This window comes from Lissotriton helveticus, chromosome 2_1 (genome assembly GCF_964261635.1).
Source record: "Lissotriton helveticus chromosome 2_1, aLisHel1.1, whole genome shotgun sequence".
NCBI classification, from domain to species: Eukaryota; Metazoa; Chordata; class Amphibia; order Caudata; family Salamandridae; genus Lissotriton; species Lissotriton helveticus.
Window position 1 is genome coordinate 451,068,316 of NC_136059.1, and position 16,269 is coordinate 451,084,584.

General features: G+C 49.4%; 1 protein-coding gene across 2 annotated transcripts in view; it reads right to left on the reverse strand.

Annotated features, from left to right (window-relative positions):
• MCIDAS (multiciliate differentiation and DNA synthesis associated cell cycle protein) overlaps positions 1-16,269 on the reverse strand; it is a 37,828-nt gene that overhangs the window by 15,356 nt on the left and 6,203 nt on the right. The window contains exons 1-2 of one of the 2 annotated variants that reach the window (XM_078675083.1): positions 12,570-12,682; positions 6,515-6,587 (exon numbers count right to left, since the gene is read on the reverse strand). In XM_078675083.1, the coding sequence (XP_078531209.1) occupies positions 6,515-6,587; positions 12,570-12,623 (127 nt within the window). In that variant the 5' untranslated portion in view covers positions 12,624-12,682. Of the gene's footprint in view, positions 1-6,514; positions 6,588-12,569; positions 12,683-16,269 lie in introns of those variants that run through there. The other variant, XM_078675084.1, reaches the window with a different exon arrangement.

Genomic DNA, 16,269 nt, shown 5'->3' on the forward strand with positions numbered 1-16,269 from the left:
GTTTATGCTTCAAAGCATGTGCACCATGCAGATCACAATGTGCGTGTAACATAAATAGTTCAGTGAGATACTGTATTTGTGGGGGAGATCATTTTCTTACTTGCAGTCTATAAGTTAAAATACTAATATAGAATATTGAGCTACTACCTGTCACCAAGAGCTGCATGTACAAATGCATGTGAGAGGGGGCGTTATGGAGATGTGGGGGGACAATAGAGTAAGTGGCTGGAGCCAGAGGTGGAAGTGGGTGGAGCTAAGGAAGTGGGTGTGGCTTCTCCCCAGAAAATTAAGCACCTGCACCTAATATCTTACAAATTAAGCACTGCTGGTAGGATGTTGTGGCTACTCAGTCTCAGGTTCTCCACAAGCAGGCAGCTCATTGGCGGGGAGCAAGTGGGCAGACATTTCTTCGGCAGGAGGTACTCTATGGAGGGTATGTTCACAGACTGGAAGCAGGGCAGACCCAGCAGTGAAGGAAAACCCAGTGAACTGCCCAAGTCTTTGTGCTGCCCTCAGACAACATGGGTGAGAAATAAAAGACAAACAAATGATGGACTGAATGCAGAACAGATCAAACATTCACCTCCAATCAAGCGATCTGGGTTAAACCCATCCTTCTTTTGCTCACCATGCCACCCCAGTTTAGACCCAGCCATTTGCAAATCAGTTCCCATGGGGAGCAGGGTCAAGACTGATATGCGTATGGCTGGGTTTAAACTGGAATGGCATGGTGGGTAAAAAAAGAATGGATTTAGGCCGAGATCTCTACTGGTGGCCAATGTTTGACATTGTTCAGCATTCCTTCCATCAATTATTGTTTTGTATTTGTTACCCTGAGTGGGACGGGTATGCCCAGACGTGGGTCCCCTGCTCACTATGACATAGTATTAAAGCTAGCCTGGCTGATATGAGGTGATACCTGAAACTTGTACCAGGATGCTTGTCTCCGGTTCAGGGCAGTTCGGGCTGGACTGTTCCTATTGGGAGCAGGGTCAAGACTGATTTACATATCGCTGGGTCTAAATTGGAATGGCATGGTGGGCAAAAAAAACAATTTATTTAGGCCTAGATCTCTGTATTGGGGGTGAATGTTTGATATCGTTCAGCATTCCGTCCATCAATTGTTCTTTTTGCAGTAGTCAACATGTGAGAAGGGGACAATGTCACAGGGCACGGTGAACGATGGGAGAATGGAAACCAAGGGCTCTCTTTCCAGCACACCAGTGCTGCACAACGGCTGTGTCAGACTGCTGTGCAGCTGTCGGGTAGCTGTTGACACAGCAGAGGGTGGAAAATGAAAGGCTTGTGTGATGTACAGCTTGGATGCCCTGTGAAAGAGGACTCTGCCAAGATAGGCCCAATCACACCAAGGAAGCTCTACCGTGCATTCAGTGGTTTACGGCAAAATGACTGTGCCCCCTTTAATATGAGATGAGAGGCCCCTGAGTCTCCCCTATCTTGGAAGGAATGTAGACGTCACTGGAATTCAATAGTAATCTCTCGAAGCTCGAACAATGTTTCTTCAGTGCCTGTGTAACCCCCTGAGTACCCCGGGGTTGAGAAAACAGCAAGTACACAAATGGTTTGATACTTGGTAGGTTTAATAGCACCACTGAACAAACGAGCACCACAAAACCCCGAAGGGCAAATGACTTGGGGTGTAGCCGATGGTATGAGCGTCCAACCGTCCTCTGCACAACTGCCGGTCCCGACAGTCACCCAACAGAGGACACCGTGCTAAGCAGTGGCCGAAAATGCCACTCGAACTAAGGAATAGTGGTTTTGAGAACGAGTACTCACTAATTCGTCCTCTGCATAGATGCCGGTCCCGACATCTCCCAACAGAGGGCAAAAGAAGGATAAACGGAGAACAAAGGTAGAGCCCCACCGTTCGAATACCTTCGAGCGGGAACTGGGGCGTGCTGGCGCTTCAATGCGCTCTGTATTCTGCTCGAACCCTCGAGCGGGGACTGGGGCGTGATGGCGCTTCAATGCGCTTACAGTTTAGCTCGAACCCTCGAGCGGGGACTGGGGCGTGCTGGCGCTTCAATGCGCTTAAAGTTTAACTCGAACCCTCGAGCGGGGACTGGGGCGTGCTGGCGCTTCAATGCGCTTAAAGTTTAGCTCGAACCCTCGAGCGGGGACTGGGGCGTGCCTATTCTTCAATGCGCTCTGTATCCTGCTCGAACCCTCGAGCGGGGACTGGGGCGTGCTGGCGCTTAAATGCGCTCTGTATCTTGCTCGAACCCTCGAGCAGGGACTGGGGTGTGGAGGCGCTTCAAGGCGCTCTGTATCCTGCTCGAACCCTCGAGCGGGGACTGGGGCGTGCTGGCGCTTAAATGCGCTCTGTATCTTGCTCGAACCCTCGAGCGGGGACTGGGGTGTGGAGGCGCTTCAAGGCGCTCTGTATCCTGCTCGAACCCTCGAGCGGGGACTGGGGCGTGCTGGCGCTTAAATGCGCTCTGTATCTTGCTCGAACCCTCGAGCGGGGACTGGGGTGTGGAGGCGCTTCAAGGCGCTCTGTATCCTGCTCGAACCCTCGAGCGGGGACTGGGGCGTGCTGGCGCTCCAAGTGCGTGGAACAAAAGACGAGAGTTTCCTCTCCAGAGGAACAGCTCACCTGGTACTTTAAACCCGAACTCCTCGGTGGACGCGATACTATCCGACAGCTTCCTCCTGCTCCCGGTCCGTTTTAAACTGTTCCTTCCGTGTGCGAGGTTCGCGCATGCGCAGCGCGCAGCATGACGGGAGTCGTAGTTCCCACCGGTTTGACTGTGGGGGTTGTAGTCTGGACACGGCTGTGACTGCGCAGTCAGTTCACCGATCTGTGTCCTAACAGCCTGGACTGTGTGTATGTGACAGGACTGCACCATCTTCTGCGCATGATAAAAGCGCTCTGCATATGGCGTGCGAACAGCATAAATATTGAAGGCTGCAGTCTGGGAAAGCTAGGAGATTTCCTTGTATGAAAGCTTGTGAAGGTGTTTGGCATTTGTCCAAACCGGTGAACCCTTGATTGTCACAACCCAATACTCTGTAAATTGCTGGTTTTATTGTTTTATTGTTGGGAAGTCAAATTGTGAGCTGGATGTGTTCCTCCCTGGTGATTGCATCCTGCTGGAGTGTGTAGAGTGAAAATAAAGGGAAAGGCGAAAGCTGGTCTGAAGTGACGTTCACATTTGTAGTAATTAAGTTGCTTTTTGTGAGCTTTTAAGCCTTTTAATTGCTAATTGGTGATCTGACAGTCAAAGTGTTTATTTACAGCTGCCAAGACTTCAGATTGCTTACTTGTGACAGTTCCAGAGTTTCGGTGTACTTATGTCCACTTGTACAAGTGGCTCACTCCAGAAACTGTTGAATGTTTTTAATGCAGTAAGGTATGGGGCAGTTCTGATGTACCAAGTCAGACCCAGACCAGTCCCCACAGTTGCTCCGGATTAAGGGACATTGTCATGTCATCTCAGGCGCGATGTAAAGACTCCCAGTGAGCTGAGGACTCTTTTGGCTCAAGAACCAACTAGCTGGAGACCCTTGTGGTTGTTTAAAGATTTAAGATCAGCCTGTAACTCAGTCTTGAGCTGGGTGGGTGACCTCGATTACAAAGTGGCTGTGCCAGATGTCCCATTATGACCCCTTTTGCCTGTCTCCCCTTCAGGCGCACAGGGCATAAAACTGGGGGGTGCTCAACCCTGCCAAAAAACTGAGAGGTGACCCTGAGAGCACAGCTGCCATCCTATCAGGGGTGGGATGCTTTGGTGTGCTGGTCTGGTTTTCTGGGTGCATTGGCTCAAGTTTTTTTCCATGTAATTGATTGGGTGTCTTGGTAAGTTGCTTTTATGTAAATTTCTGACTTATGACTGCGCATTCCTTTCAGTGTGCACTTGCTTCAGTTTACTTTTTGAGTCACTGTCTAGTTTGCTGGATGTATTGCTTTCATTTTTCTTTCATTAAACTGTTTGACTTGCTTGGTGATTTTATGTTGGTGCCTGCATGCTGAGGTGTACTCTTCTTCAGTTTAAATGTATGTGACTGGCCTGTTGACTAGCACCCTGCTTTCAAAGGGAAGGTTCACAGGTTCACACTTGCTTTAGTTTACTTTTGTATGGTTGACTGCATGCACTGTTTTGCTGGATGCATTGCTTTAAGTTACTACTTGATGCATTGCTTTCAGTTTGCTTTCAAGTAATTGCCTCTCATTTCCCCAATGCTTTGTGAAGGTTGTTTCCCAACTGCCGTGCAACTTCTTCTACTCTTAGAGCTGAGATTTTCATGAAAGTCTTATAGTCTGTATTCAGCACCTGAGCGTAATAGGACGGAATGTATGAAGCTCTGCGGTTATCCTGAATAAGCTGCTACCTATGTTATGCCATCTATTAATGTAATAACTGCACTTTCACAATTGCTTTATTAACCTTCCTGCTTTCTCAAATTTGCTTGAAAATGCACGATTTTTCTTCTTTTTTTTCAAAATTTTCTAGGGGGGGGTAATCCCCCCAAACCCCCCTTTTGGGGTTCGGGCTCGCTCGCTGCGCTCGCTCGCTATGGTGCTGTTTGTACATCACTTTGCGCCCCACCACTTTCAAATGTCACCCACCGCCCCTGGTAATGTAATGTAAATGTGTTTGTATTTATATAGCGCCTTCTACCCTGAGGTCTCGTAGCGCTGTATTCATACCGCTGTGGAACCCTTCCTGGCTTTTCTGTGAAATGTCCACTCCTGGGCACCCCCAAGGTGAAGCCAGGCATCCAAGCGCTGCTGGGGCCGTTGTGGAGATTAAGCAAGCTATTGCCCAGAGTCACAGAGTGGGACACATGATTAGACTAGGCACCGAGGCGAGAATTATCAGGTCTGGGAAAATTGTGTCCAGGAGCCGCCGAGGCGGGAATTGAACCCTGGTCCCGGGCCAGACCTCTGCATCAGGGTCTGCCGCTCTAACCATTGAGCCACGCATCTCCCACGGTGTGTACCGTATGAGTTGGCAGGTATGCATCCCAGCATGTCTCGTTTCTACTCTTTGATATCTTCTTGAAGTACAGTCACTCAGAATTCCTAGCTGCAAGGAGTGCAAGGTGCATTGCAAACACTGCTTCTGGGTCACTGAAAGAGCGCCACCATGTGGCTCTCAGGTGCAGAGCAAAGAACGAATTTAAGAATTCAAGTAATGGATCCGACTGAAGTATTTATTGCTAGTGTCCACCCTCTCGACCTGCTATGGCTACTCCAGGCCTTAAGAGAAGAACACAAAAAAATTACCCCGACCCTGAGCCCTTTGGAGACGTTAAGTGTGTTTGATAAGTTTTAGTGGGAAAATGTCTCTTATGGAAAATCAGATACGTAACGTCAAACAGTAATACGATTCAACCAAGCATGCATTAATTGATATGTATTTGTTTATTTAATTTATTTGCAGACGATGATGAAGATAATGAAAATATTAATATGCTTCCAACTAATATTTACAAAACTATGGGCAGATGTGTTAATTTTTAGCGCAGTGCAACAATGAAAGTTATTGTGCTGCGTTGTGCAAGGGGAGGGAAGCTGCGTATAGCCTTGGGGGCATATTACCAAGCCTGGCGATATTAGATTATCGCCGCGTTTTCGGCCGCTAAGCAGCGATAATTATATCGCCCTATTATCAAGCTGTTGCTAGCTGATGTTAGCGACAGCTTTGAGGAGATAGCGAGTAGTTTGGGGTCCGCTTTGCATGTCAGCGATATTTATCGCTAATGACATGCAAAGTGGGCGTACCCAACCTGTTAGAGACTAAAAACAATAGCTAACATCGCTATCGCCTATTATCAACGCAGGCGTAGCGATGGAAATATTCGCGCTCGCTTCCAGTAGGAGAAATAGTTTGATGCAAAGCTGATCTGACTATCTTAGTAGATCAGTCTTTGCGTCAAAAACTATGGGTGACTGCAGTGATCTGCCCATTACGCTCCCACGCAACACCCTCTACATGCAAAGTGGCACAGGCAGCTATTTTCACCAAGGAAAGGGCACCATTCTAATGGAAAGTATATTTTATGCTGGACAGTACCCTTCCAAGACTTTGCGATGCTGCATCATTTTGCGTGACTTTGCACCAGCACAGAGTCTTCGTAAACCTTCCCTGTTGTCTGTTTTAGCCTTATTTATTTATTTGGAAGTTTATAGAGCGCACAGCTACCCCCGACGAGGGTGTCCTGGCGGTATGACAGACGGCAGAAGTGCAAACCAAGAGGGATCTAGGTGCTGGGAAAAAAACAGGTCTTTAGGAGACATCGAAACATGGTTTCTGACTCAGTAGTGCGAAGGGAGAGAGGCAGGATGTTCCAAAGTTTGGCAGTGATCACTGCAAAGGCTCTGCCACCCATTCTAGAACACCGAAAGCGGGGGGTCATCAGGAGGCGAAGGGAGTTAGATCTAAGGGTGTGACTGTGTTGCCTTGATGAAATGATGCAGGAATCCAGCGACTGATACTCTCTATACCCTGAGGGGGAGTTAGGTTGTTGAGTCACTCATCCTTACCAGATATGAAACTGTCCACCGCATCGCGGAACTCCTGCAAGTCAAACTCGGGCTCAGTCTGCAGGCACTGCCCCTGAAATTCAGAAGAGAGAGAGAGAGAGAGAGAAGGCTGTGAGAGGGGCCGGGGCACAGAGGAACTGCATGTGAAATGATAGCTCTGACAACAAAAGCAAGCACATGATGGAATCCTGCATGCACTCCCAGAACTGGCCAATCATACTAGAAACAAAGAGCACAGCTGCATGGAGCGCTATATAAATGCTACAGTGCACTACAACTGAGCCCTGGCACACAATGGAAGGCTGTGTGTACCCTTAGTACTGCCCATCATACCAGAAACAATAAGCAAAGCTAAATGGAGCGCTATATAAATGATCAAATCCAATACAGTTATCCCTAATCCTGACCATCCAAACCAGGCAGAAGAAATAAGGATAAATGCACCCAGGTGAACCATCCAAGCCAGGCACGAGATGGAAGACAGCATTTACCCATCTGGGGACAAGGTGTAAGGATTCATGCAGCCCATACACAGGATGTAAAGCTACATGCACGCCCAGTACAAAACCAGAGTAGGGATAAAATGTGGGGATGAATGTAACCACTGTACTGCTCATTGCAATCAAAACACTTCACAATCACGTAATATATAAAAACAGCAGAACTCAATACATCAAATATTATTAATGATTGGACCATGCATTCATAAATATCCCAAAAAACAAAACATAAACCAGCTCATACAATAAAACAGTTTCCAAAGAGAAACGAATTCATTTTTAAATATCAATGATTATTATAGCAAGATATTGCACATATGTCATATTAAAGTGCATAAATGGTTAATCCATAGCTCAATAACAATGATAAAGTGCATAAATTATGTCAGACCATGGGTTATTTTAATAAAAAAATTCCACAAATACTATAACAAGATATAGCACCTCTTTTTTTTTTAAGTGTCAACGTGTCATTGGTTAACATTTCACAGGACACTAGTAAAGTGCAACAAGTATATCCGTCCCGAAATAGGTATAATAGGTTCAGTTTGTTCTACTAGGTGTCTACATCTCACTGTACTGACCACTAAATCACGCAGATGTAAAGCTGCATGTGTCCACGGTGGTACTCATCCAAACTAGGGACATGGTACAAGAATGCGGCTACCATCTATGCCAGGAAAAAGAAGCAAAGCTGCATGTAAGCCCAGGACTGCCCACCCAAAAGACGCAAGCTATAATGATGCATGAAACCCTAGTATTGTCTACCCAAAGCACACGGATGCATACACCCAATGATATTGACCACCCAAAGCAGGTGAGGGACTTATAAATGTTGTACCTACAGTAGTGAGCACTCACACCAGGCAGAAGATGTAAGGAGTTGTGTACCCCCAGCACTGACAACCCAAAGCAAGCACAGTAGACAACGCTACATCTACATGTACTATCAGTAATGACCACCAAAGCCATGCACATGATATAAGGATGCATTAACGGTATTACGGAAATCCCAAGCCAAGTACATGCGGTAAGGAGGCATGAACCTACCATGTACTGATCCCTCCAGCCAAGCATACTGTACAGAGCTGCAGGAAACACTTCTGACCACCCAAACTCGGGTGCGGTTCACTGAGCTGCATGTACCTTCAGTAGTGGCCAACCAAACACTGGTGTAGTCTGCAGAGCAGCAGGGACCACCCAGGACCCACCGCCCAAATCAGGCACAAAACTTAAAGATGAACGTCCTCCAGTACTGGCACCTCAAATCAAGCTCAGTATGCAGAGCGGAAATCAGTCCCAGTACTAGCCACCTAAACTGGTCACAGGATACAACTCTGCAAGTACCCTGCCCCCGGCGCTGATCAACCATTCGAATTACAGTCTGCAGAGCTACATATACCACCCGCACTACAGACACAGCGCAAACAAAAGAATGAAAGGTGCATATTCCTGCCAATGCTAACCACCCAAAGCAGGCACCTGGTGCTGAACACCAAGTAACCCCTACTACTGTCCTACGCACACCACAGACCACTCAAAGCAAGTACAGAATGTACAGGTGGACATACCACCCCCGAGGACTGACCACCCAAAGCAAGCACCTGGTACAGAACAGCAAGTAGCCCCTACTACTGGCCAAAACACACCACAGACCACCCAAATCAAGTACAGAATGTACAGGTGGACATACCACCCCCGATGACTGACCACCCAAGGCAAAAGCACCTGGTGCAGAAAACCAAGTAACCCTACGACTGACCAACACACACTAAGAACCACTCAAAGCAAGTACAGAATGTACAGGTGGACATACCACCCCCGAGGACTGACCACCCAAGGCAAGCACCTGGTGCAGAACACCAATTAATCCTACTACTGGCCAACACACACCAGAGACCACCCAAAGCAAGTACAGAATGTACAGGTGGACGTACCACCTCAGTAGACTGCCCACCCAAAACAAGCACCTGACGCAGAACACCAAGTAACCCCTACTACTGGCCAACTCACACTAGAGACCACAAGTATAGAATAGGCAAGCACCTGGTGCAGAACACCAAGTAACCCCTACTACTGGCCAACACACACCACAGACCACCCAAAGCAAGTATAGAATGTACAGATGGACATACCACCCCCGAGGACTGACCACCCAAGGCAAGCACCTGATGCAGAACACCAAGGAACCCCTACCACTGGCCAACACACACCACAGACCACTCAAAGCAAGTACAGAATGTACAGATGGACATACCACCCCCGAGGACTGACCACCCAAGACAAGCACCTGGTGCAGAACACAAATTAATCCTACTACTGGCCAACCCGCACCACAGACCACTCAAAGCAAGTATAGAATGCACAGATGGACATACTACCCCCGAGGACTGACCACCCAAGGCAAGCACCTGGTGCAGAACACCAATTAATCCTACTACTGGCCAACACACACCACAGACCACTCAAAGCAAGTATAGAATGTACAGATGGACATACCACCTCAGAGGACTGATCACCCAAGGCAAGCACCAGATGCAGAACACCAATTAATCCTATTACTGGCCAACACACACCACAGACCACTCAAAGCAAGTATAGAATGTACAGATGGACATACCACCTCAGAGGACTGATCACCCAAGGCAAGCACCAGATGCAGAACACCAATTAATCCTACTACTGGCCAACACACACCAGAGACCACCCAAAGCAAGTACAGAATGTACAGATGGACATACCACCCCCGAGGACTGACCACCCAAGGCAAGCACCTGGTGCAGAACACCAATTAATCCTACTACTGGCCAACACACACCACAGACCACTCAAAGCAAGTATAGAATGTACAGATGGACATACCACCTCAGAGGACTGATCACCCAAGGCAAGCACCAGATGCAGAACACCAATTAATCCTACTACTGGCCAACACACACCACAGACCACTCAAAGCAAGTATAGAATGTACAGATGGACATACCACCTCAGAGGACTGATCACCCAAGGCAAGCACCAGATGCTGAACACCAATTAATCCTACTACTGGCCAACACACACCAGAGACCACCCAAAGCAAGTACAGAATGTACAGATGGACGTACCACCCCCGAGGACTGACCACCCAAGGCAAGCACCTGGTGCAGAACACCAATTAATCCTACTACTGGCCAACACACACCACAGACCACTCAAAGCAAGTATAGAATGTACAGATGGACGTACCACCCCTGAGGACTGACCACCCAAGACAAGCACCAGATGCAGAACACCAATTAATCCTACTACTGGCCAACACACACCAGAGACCACTCAAAGAATGTACAGGTGGACATACCACCCCCGAGGACTGACCACCCAAAGCAAGCACCTGGTGCAGAACACCAAGTAACCCCTACCACTGGCCAACACACACCAGAGACCACCCAAAGCAGGTACAGAATGTACAGATGGACGTACCACTCCAGAGGACTAGTCACCCAAGGCAAGCACCAGATGCAGAGATGAGCATTTGATCCACGTTCTGACCACCCAAAGGAAGCACACAATACAGAGATATGCATGTACCAGCCAAGCACCGATCGCTCAAACCAAGCACAGGGTTCAGATGTCCAGAACTGACCAACCATTGTAAGCACAAGATGCAGGGAGACAGACATGTAAAACCCTAGTACTGAGCACCCAAAGGAAGCACACAATACAGATACGCATGTACCAGCAAAACAATGATCACTTAAAGCAAACACAGGATTCATATATATGTATATATCTATATATATATCTACATACCACCCCAGAACTGACCAACCATTGCAAGCACAAGATGCAGGGAGGCAGACATGTAAACCCTAGTACTGAGCACCCAAAGAAAGCACACAATACAGATACGCATGTACCAGCAAAACAATGATCACTTAAAGCAAACACAGGATTCATATATATGTATATATGTATATATATATCTACATACCACCCCAGAACTGACCAACCATTGTAAGCACAAGATGCAGGGAGACAGACATGTAAACCCTAGTACTGAGCACCCAAAGAAAGCACACAATACAGATACGCATGTACCAGCAAAACAATGATCACTTAAAGCAAACACAGGATTCATATATATGTATATATCTATATATATATCTACATACCACCCCAGAACTGACCAACCATTGCAAGCACAAGATGCAGGGAGGCAGACATGTAAACCCTAGTACTGAGCACCCAAAGAAAGCACACAATACAGATACGCATGTACCAGCAAAACAATGATCACTTAAAGCAAACACAGGATTCATATATATGTATATATCTATATATATATCTACATACCACCCCAGAACTGACCAACCATTGCAAGCACAAGATGCAGGGAGGCAGACATGTAAACCCTAGTACTGAGCACCCAAAGAAAGCACACAATACAGATACGCATGTACCAGCAAAACAATGATCACTTAAAGCAAACACAGGATTCATATATATGTATATATGTATATATATATCTACATACCACCCCAGAACTGACCAACCATTGCAAGCACAAGATGCAGGGAGACAGACATGTAAACCCTAGTACTGAGCACCCAAAGAAAGCACACAATACAGATACGCATGTACCAGCAAAACAATGATCACTTAAAGCAAACACAGGATTCATATATATGTATATATGTATATATATATCTACATACCACCCCAGAACTGACCAACCATTGCAAGCACAAGATGCAGGGAGACAGACATGTAAACCCTAGTACTGAGCACCCAAAGGAAGCACACAATACAGATACGCATGTACCAGCAAAACAATGATCACTTAAAGCAAACACAGGATTCATATATATGTATATATGTATATATATATATCTACATACCACCCCAGAACTGACCAACCATTGCAAGCACAAGATGCAGGGAGACAGACATGTAAACCCTAGTACTGAGCACCCAAAGAAAGCACACAATACAGATACGCATGTACCAGCAAAACAATGATCACTTAAAGCAAACACAGGATTCGGATATAAATACACCACCCCAGAAGTGACCCCCCATTGCAAGCCCAGGGTGCAGGGCGACAGGCATGTACCACCCTAGTACTGAGCACATAAAGGAAGCACAAGATGCAGATATGCAGGTACCAGCCGAGCACTGATCACTCAAACCAAGCACAGGATTCAAATATACGTATAGCACCCCAGAAGTGACCACCCATTGCAAGCACAGGGAGCGTGGTGGCCACTCATACTTAGATACAGGATGCCGGGCTACTTGTAAACCAGTACTGACTACCCGAGTAGAGACTGCGCAGCTGCATATAACCTGAGAGAGAGCTGCGTGCGTCTCTGCTGCAACGAAGCACGCAGTATGCAGAACCTTACGTGCCCCCCGTAGTGCCCCACCACAAGCAGCCATGCAGTATCTCTGAGGGCAACGCGTGGAAGTGGTACAAGAGGAAGTCTGGATGTGGAGTAGGGTCGGAGATCCATGCCCCGTATGTTGGCGCCCAGGGGCTGCGCATTCAGACTCCTGGCACCAACGCCGGCACTTACCTGCGCCTCGCAGGACCACCATGGGAAGTGGAGCTGGCACGCCTGCACTGCCATCCCGAGAGAGAGCCTGCGACTGGAGCGGCTCGGCTGCTGCCTGCAGGGTCAGGGCTGATCACTCACCGACCTGGCGTGGCGAGCGTGGGGGCGGGCAGAGGCGTGTGCCTCACCCACCTCCGCCGTGTGTCCCACCCACCCCCGAGGCGTGTCCCACCCACCCCCGAGGCGTGTCTCACCCACCCCCGCCGTGTGTCCCGCCACCCACCTCCACCGTGTGTCCCACTCACCCGGCGTGGCCATAGAAAGGGCGTCCCGTGTGCTGACAGCCAGGGCACAGTTGCATCGGAGGTTGGCTCTGCATGCTGGCACAGCCAGAGGACGGAGCTGCACACTGGCATCCGACACCGGTACTGCAGTCAGACTCAGAACTAGCCTACCACTCCCCAGCGGCAGTGCGACGACACGCTCCCGGATGTCACCGTACCCGAGCAGAAGCCTTTAAGATTTCTTGCAAGCTCTGCATTCCGGAACACTTGAAGAGCCCAAGATACAATTCGAAAATACACAACAATTAAACGGGGGTAGAACTAGGCTACCCTGGAATTGCCAAAGCCGAGAATCATGCAGCCAGCCTCGGCTGTACTACCATAGGGATGCGGATGCGAGTTTTCTCCACACCTTGCGACAGAGTGTGCACGTGCCACCTCTGCACTCTGCACACACCTCTCGGCTCTTCTACAGTATGCAGGTGTGCATCCTCCACACGTTGTGACAAAGTGTGCACCTCTGCACTATGCACCCGGGCATCGGCTCTTCTACAGTATGCAGGTGTGCATCCTCCACACATTGTGACAAAGTGTGCACCTCTGCACTATGCACACACCTCTCGGCTGTAGCTGTACTACAGTATGCAGGTGTGCGTCCTCTACACCTTGTGACAGAGTGTGCACCTCTGCACTATGCACACACCTCTCGGCTGTACTACAGTATGCAGGTGTGCGTCCTCCACACCTTGTGACAGAGTGTGCACCTCTGCACTATGCACACACCTCTCGGCTGTAGCTGTACTACAGTATGCAGGTGTGCTTCCTCCACACCTTGCGACTGAGTGTGCACCTCTGCACTATGCACACACCTCTCGGCTGTACTACAGTATGCAGGTGTGCGTCCTCCACACCTTGTGATAGAGTGTGCACCTCTGCACTATGCACACACTTCTCGGCTGTACTACAGTATGCAGGTGTGCGTCCTCCACACCTTGTGACAGAGTGTGCACCTCTGCACTATGCACACATCTCTCGGCTGTAGCTGTACTACAGTATGGAGGTGCGCCCCCTCCACGCCTTGTGACAGAGTGTGCACCTCTGCACTATGCACACACCTCTCGGCTCTTCTACAGTACGCAGGTGTGCGTCCTCTACACCTTGTGACAGAGTGTGCACCTCTGCACTATGCACACACCTCTCGGCTCTTCTACAGTACGCAGGTGTGCGTCCTCTACACCTTGTGACAGAGTGTGCACCTCTGCACTATGCACACATCTCTCGGCTGTAGCTGTACTACAGTATGCAGGTGTGCGTCCTCCACACCTTGTGACAGAGTGTGCACCTCTGCACTATGCACACACCTCTCGGCTGTACTACAGTATGCAGGTGTGCGTCCTCCACACCTTGTGACAGAGTGTGCACCTCTGCACTATGCACACACCTCTCGGCTGTACTACAGTAGGCAGGTGTGCGTCCTCCACACCTTGTGACAGAGTGTGCACCTCTGCACTATGCACACACCTCTCGGCTCTTCTACAGTACGCAGGTGTGCGTCCTCTACACCTTGTGACAGAGTGTGCACCTCTGCACTATGCACACATCTCTCGGCTGTAGCTGTACTACAGTATGGAGGTGCGCCCCCTCCACGCCTTGTGACAGAGTGTGCACCTCTGCACTATGCACACACCTCTCGGCTCTTCTACAGTACGCAGGTGTGCGTCCTCCACACCTTGTGACAGAGTGTGCACCTCTGCACTATGCACACACCTCTCGGCTGTACTACAGTATGCAGGTGTGCGTCCTCCACACCTTGTGATAGAGTGTGCACCTCTGCACTATGCACACACCTCTCGGCTGTACTACAGTACGCAGGTGTGCGTCCTCTACACCTTGTGACAGAGTGTGCACCTCTGCACTATGCACACACCTCTCGGCTGTACTACAGTATGCAGGTGTGCGTCCTCCACACCTTGTGATAGAGTGTGTACCTCTGCACTATGCACACACCTCTCGGCTGTACTACAGTACGCAGGTGTGCGTCCTCTACACCTTGTGACAGAGTGTGCACCTCTGCACTATGCACACATCTCTCGGCTGTAGCTGTACTACAGTATGGAGGTGCGCCCCCTCCACGCCTTGTGACAGAGTGTGCACCTCTGCACTATGCACACACCTCTCGGCTCTTCTACAGTACGCAGGTGTGCGTCCTCTACACCTTGTGACAGAGTGTGCACCTCTGCACTATGCACACACCTCTCGGCTCTTCTACAGTACGCAGGTGTGCGTCCTCTACACCTTGTGACAGAGTGTGCACCTCTGCACTATGCACACATCTCTCGGCTGTAGCTGTACTACAGTATGCAGGTGTGCGTCCTCCACACCTTGTGACAGAGTGTGCACCTCTGCACTATGCACACACCTCTCGGCTGTACTACAGTATGCAGGTGTGCGTCCTCCACACCTTGTGACAGAGTGTGCACCTCTGCACTATGCACACACCTCTCGGCTGTACTACAGTAGGCAGGTGTGCGTCCTCCACACCTTGTGACAGAGTGTGCACCTCTGCACTATGCACACACCTCTCGGCTCTTCTACAGTACGCAGGTGTGCGTCCTCTACACCTTGTGACAGAGTGTGCACCTCTGCACTATGCACACATCTCTCGGCTGTAGCTGTACTACAGTATGGAGGTGCGCCCCCTCCACGCCTTGTGACAGAGTGTGCACCTCTGCACTATGCACACACCTCTCGGCTCTTCTACAGTACGCAGGTGTGCGTCCTCCACACCTTGTGACAGAGTGTGCACCTCTGCACTATGCACACACCTCTCGGCTGTACTACAGTATGCAGGTGTGCGTCCTCCACACCTTGTGATAGAGTGTGCACCTCTGCACTATGCACACACCTCTCGGCTGTACTACAGTACGCAGGTGTGCGTCCTCTACACCTTGTGACAGAGTGTGCACCTCTGCACTATGCACACATCTCTCGGCTGTAGCTGTACTACAGTATGGAGGTGCGCCCCCTCCACGCCTTGTGACAGAGTGTGCACCTCTGCACTATGCACACACCTCTCGGCTCTTCTACAGTACGCAGGTGTGCGTCCTCTACACCTTGTGACAGAGTGTGCACCTCTGCACTATGCACACACCTCTCGGCTCTTCTACAGTACGCAGGTGTGCGTCCTCTACACCTTGTGACAGAGTGTGCACCTCTGCACTATGCACACATCTCTCGGCTGTAGCTGTACTACAGTATGCAGGTGTGCGTCCTCCACACCTTGTGACAGAGTGTGCACCTCTGCACTATGCACACACCTCTCGGCTGTACTACAGTATGCAGGTGTGCGTCCTCCACACCTTGTGACAGAGTGTGCCCCTCTGCACTATGCACACACCTCTCGGCTCTTCTACAGTACGCAGGTGTGCGTCTTCTAC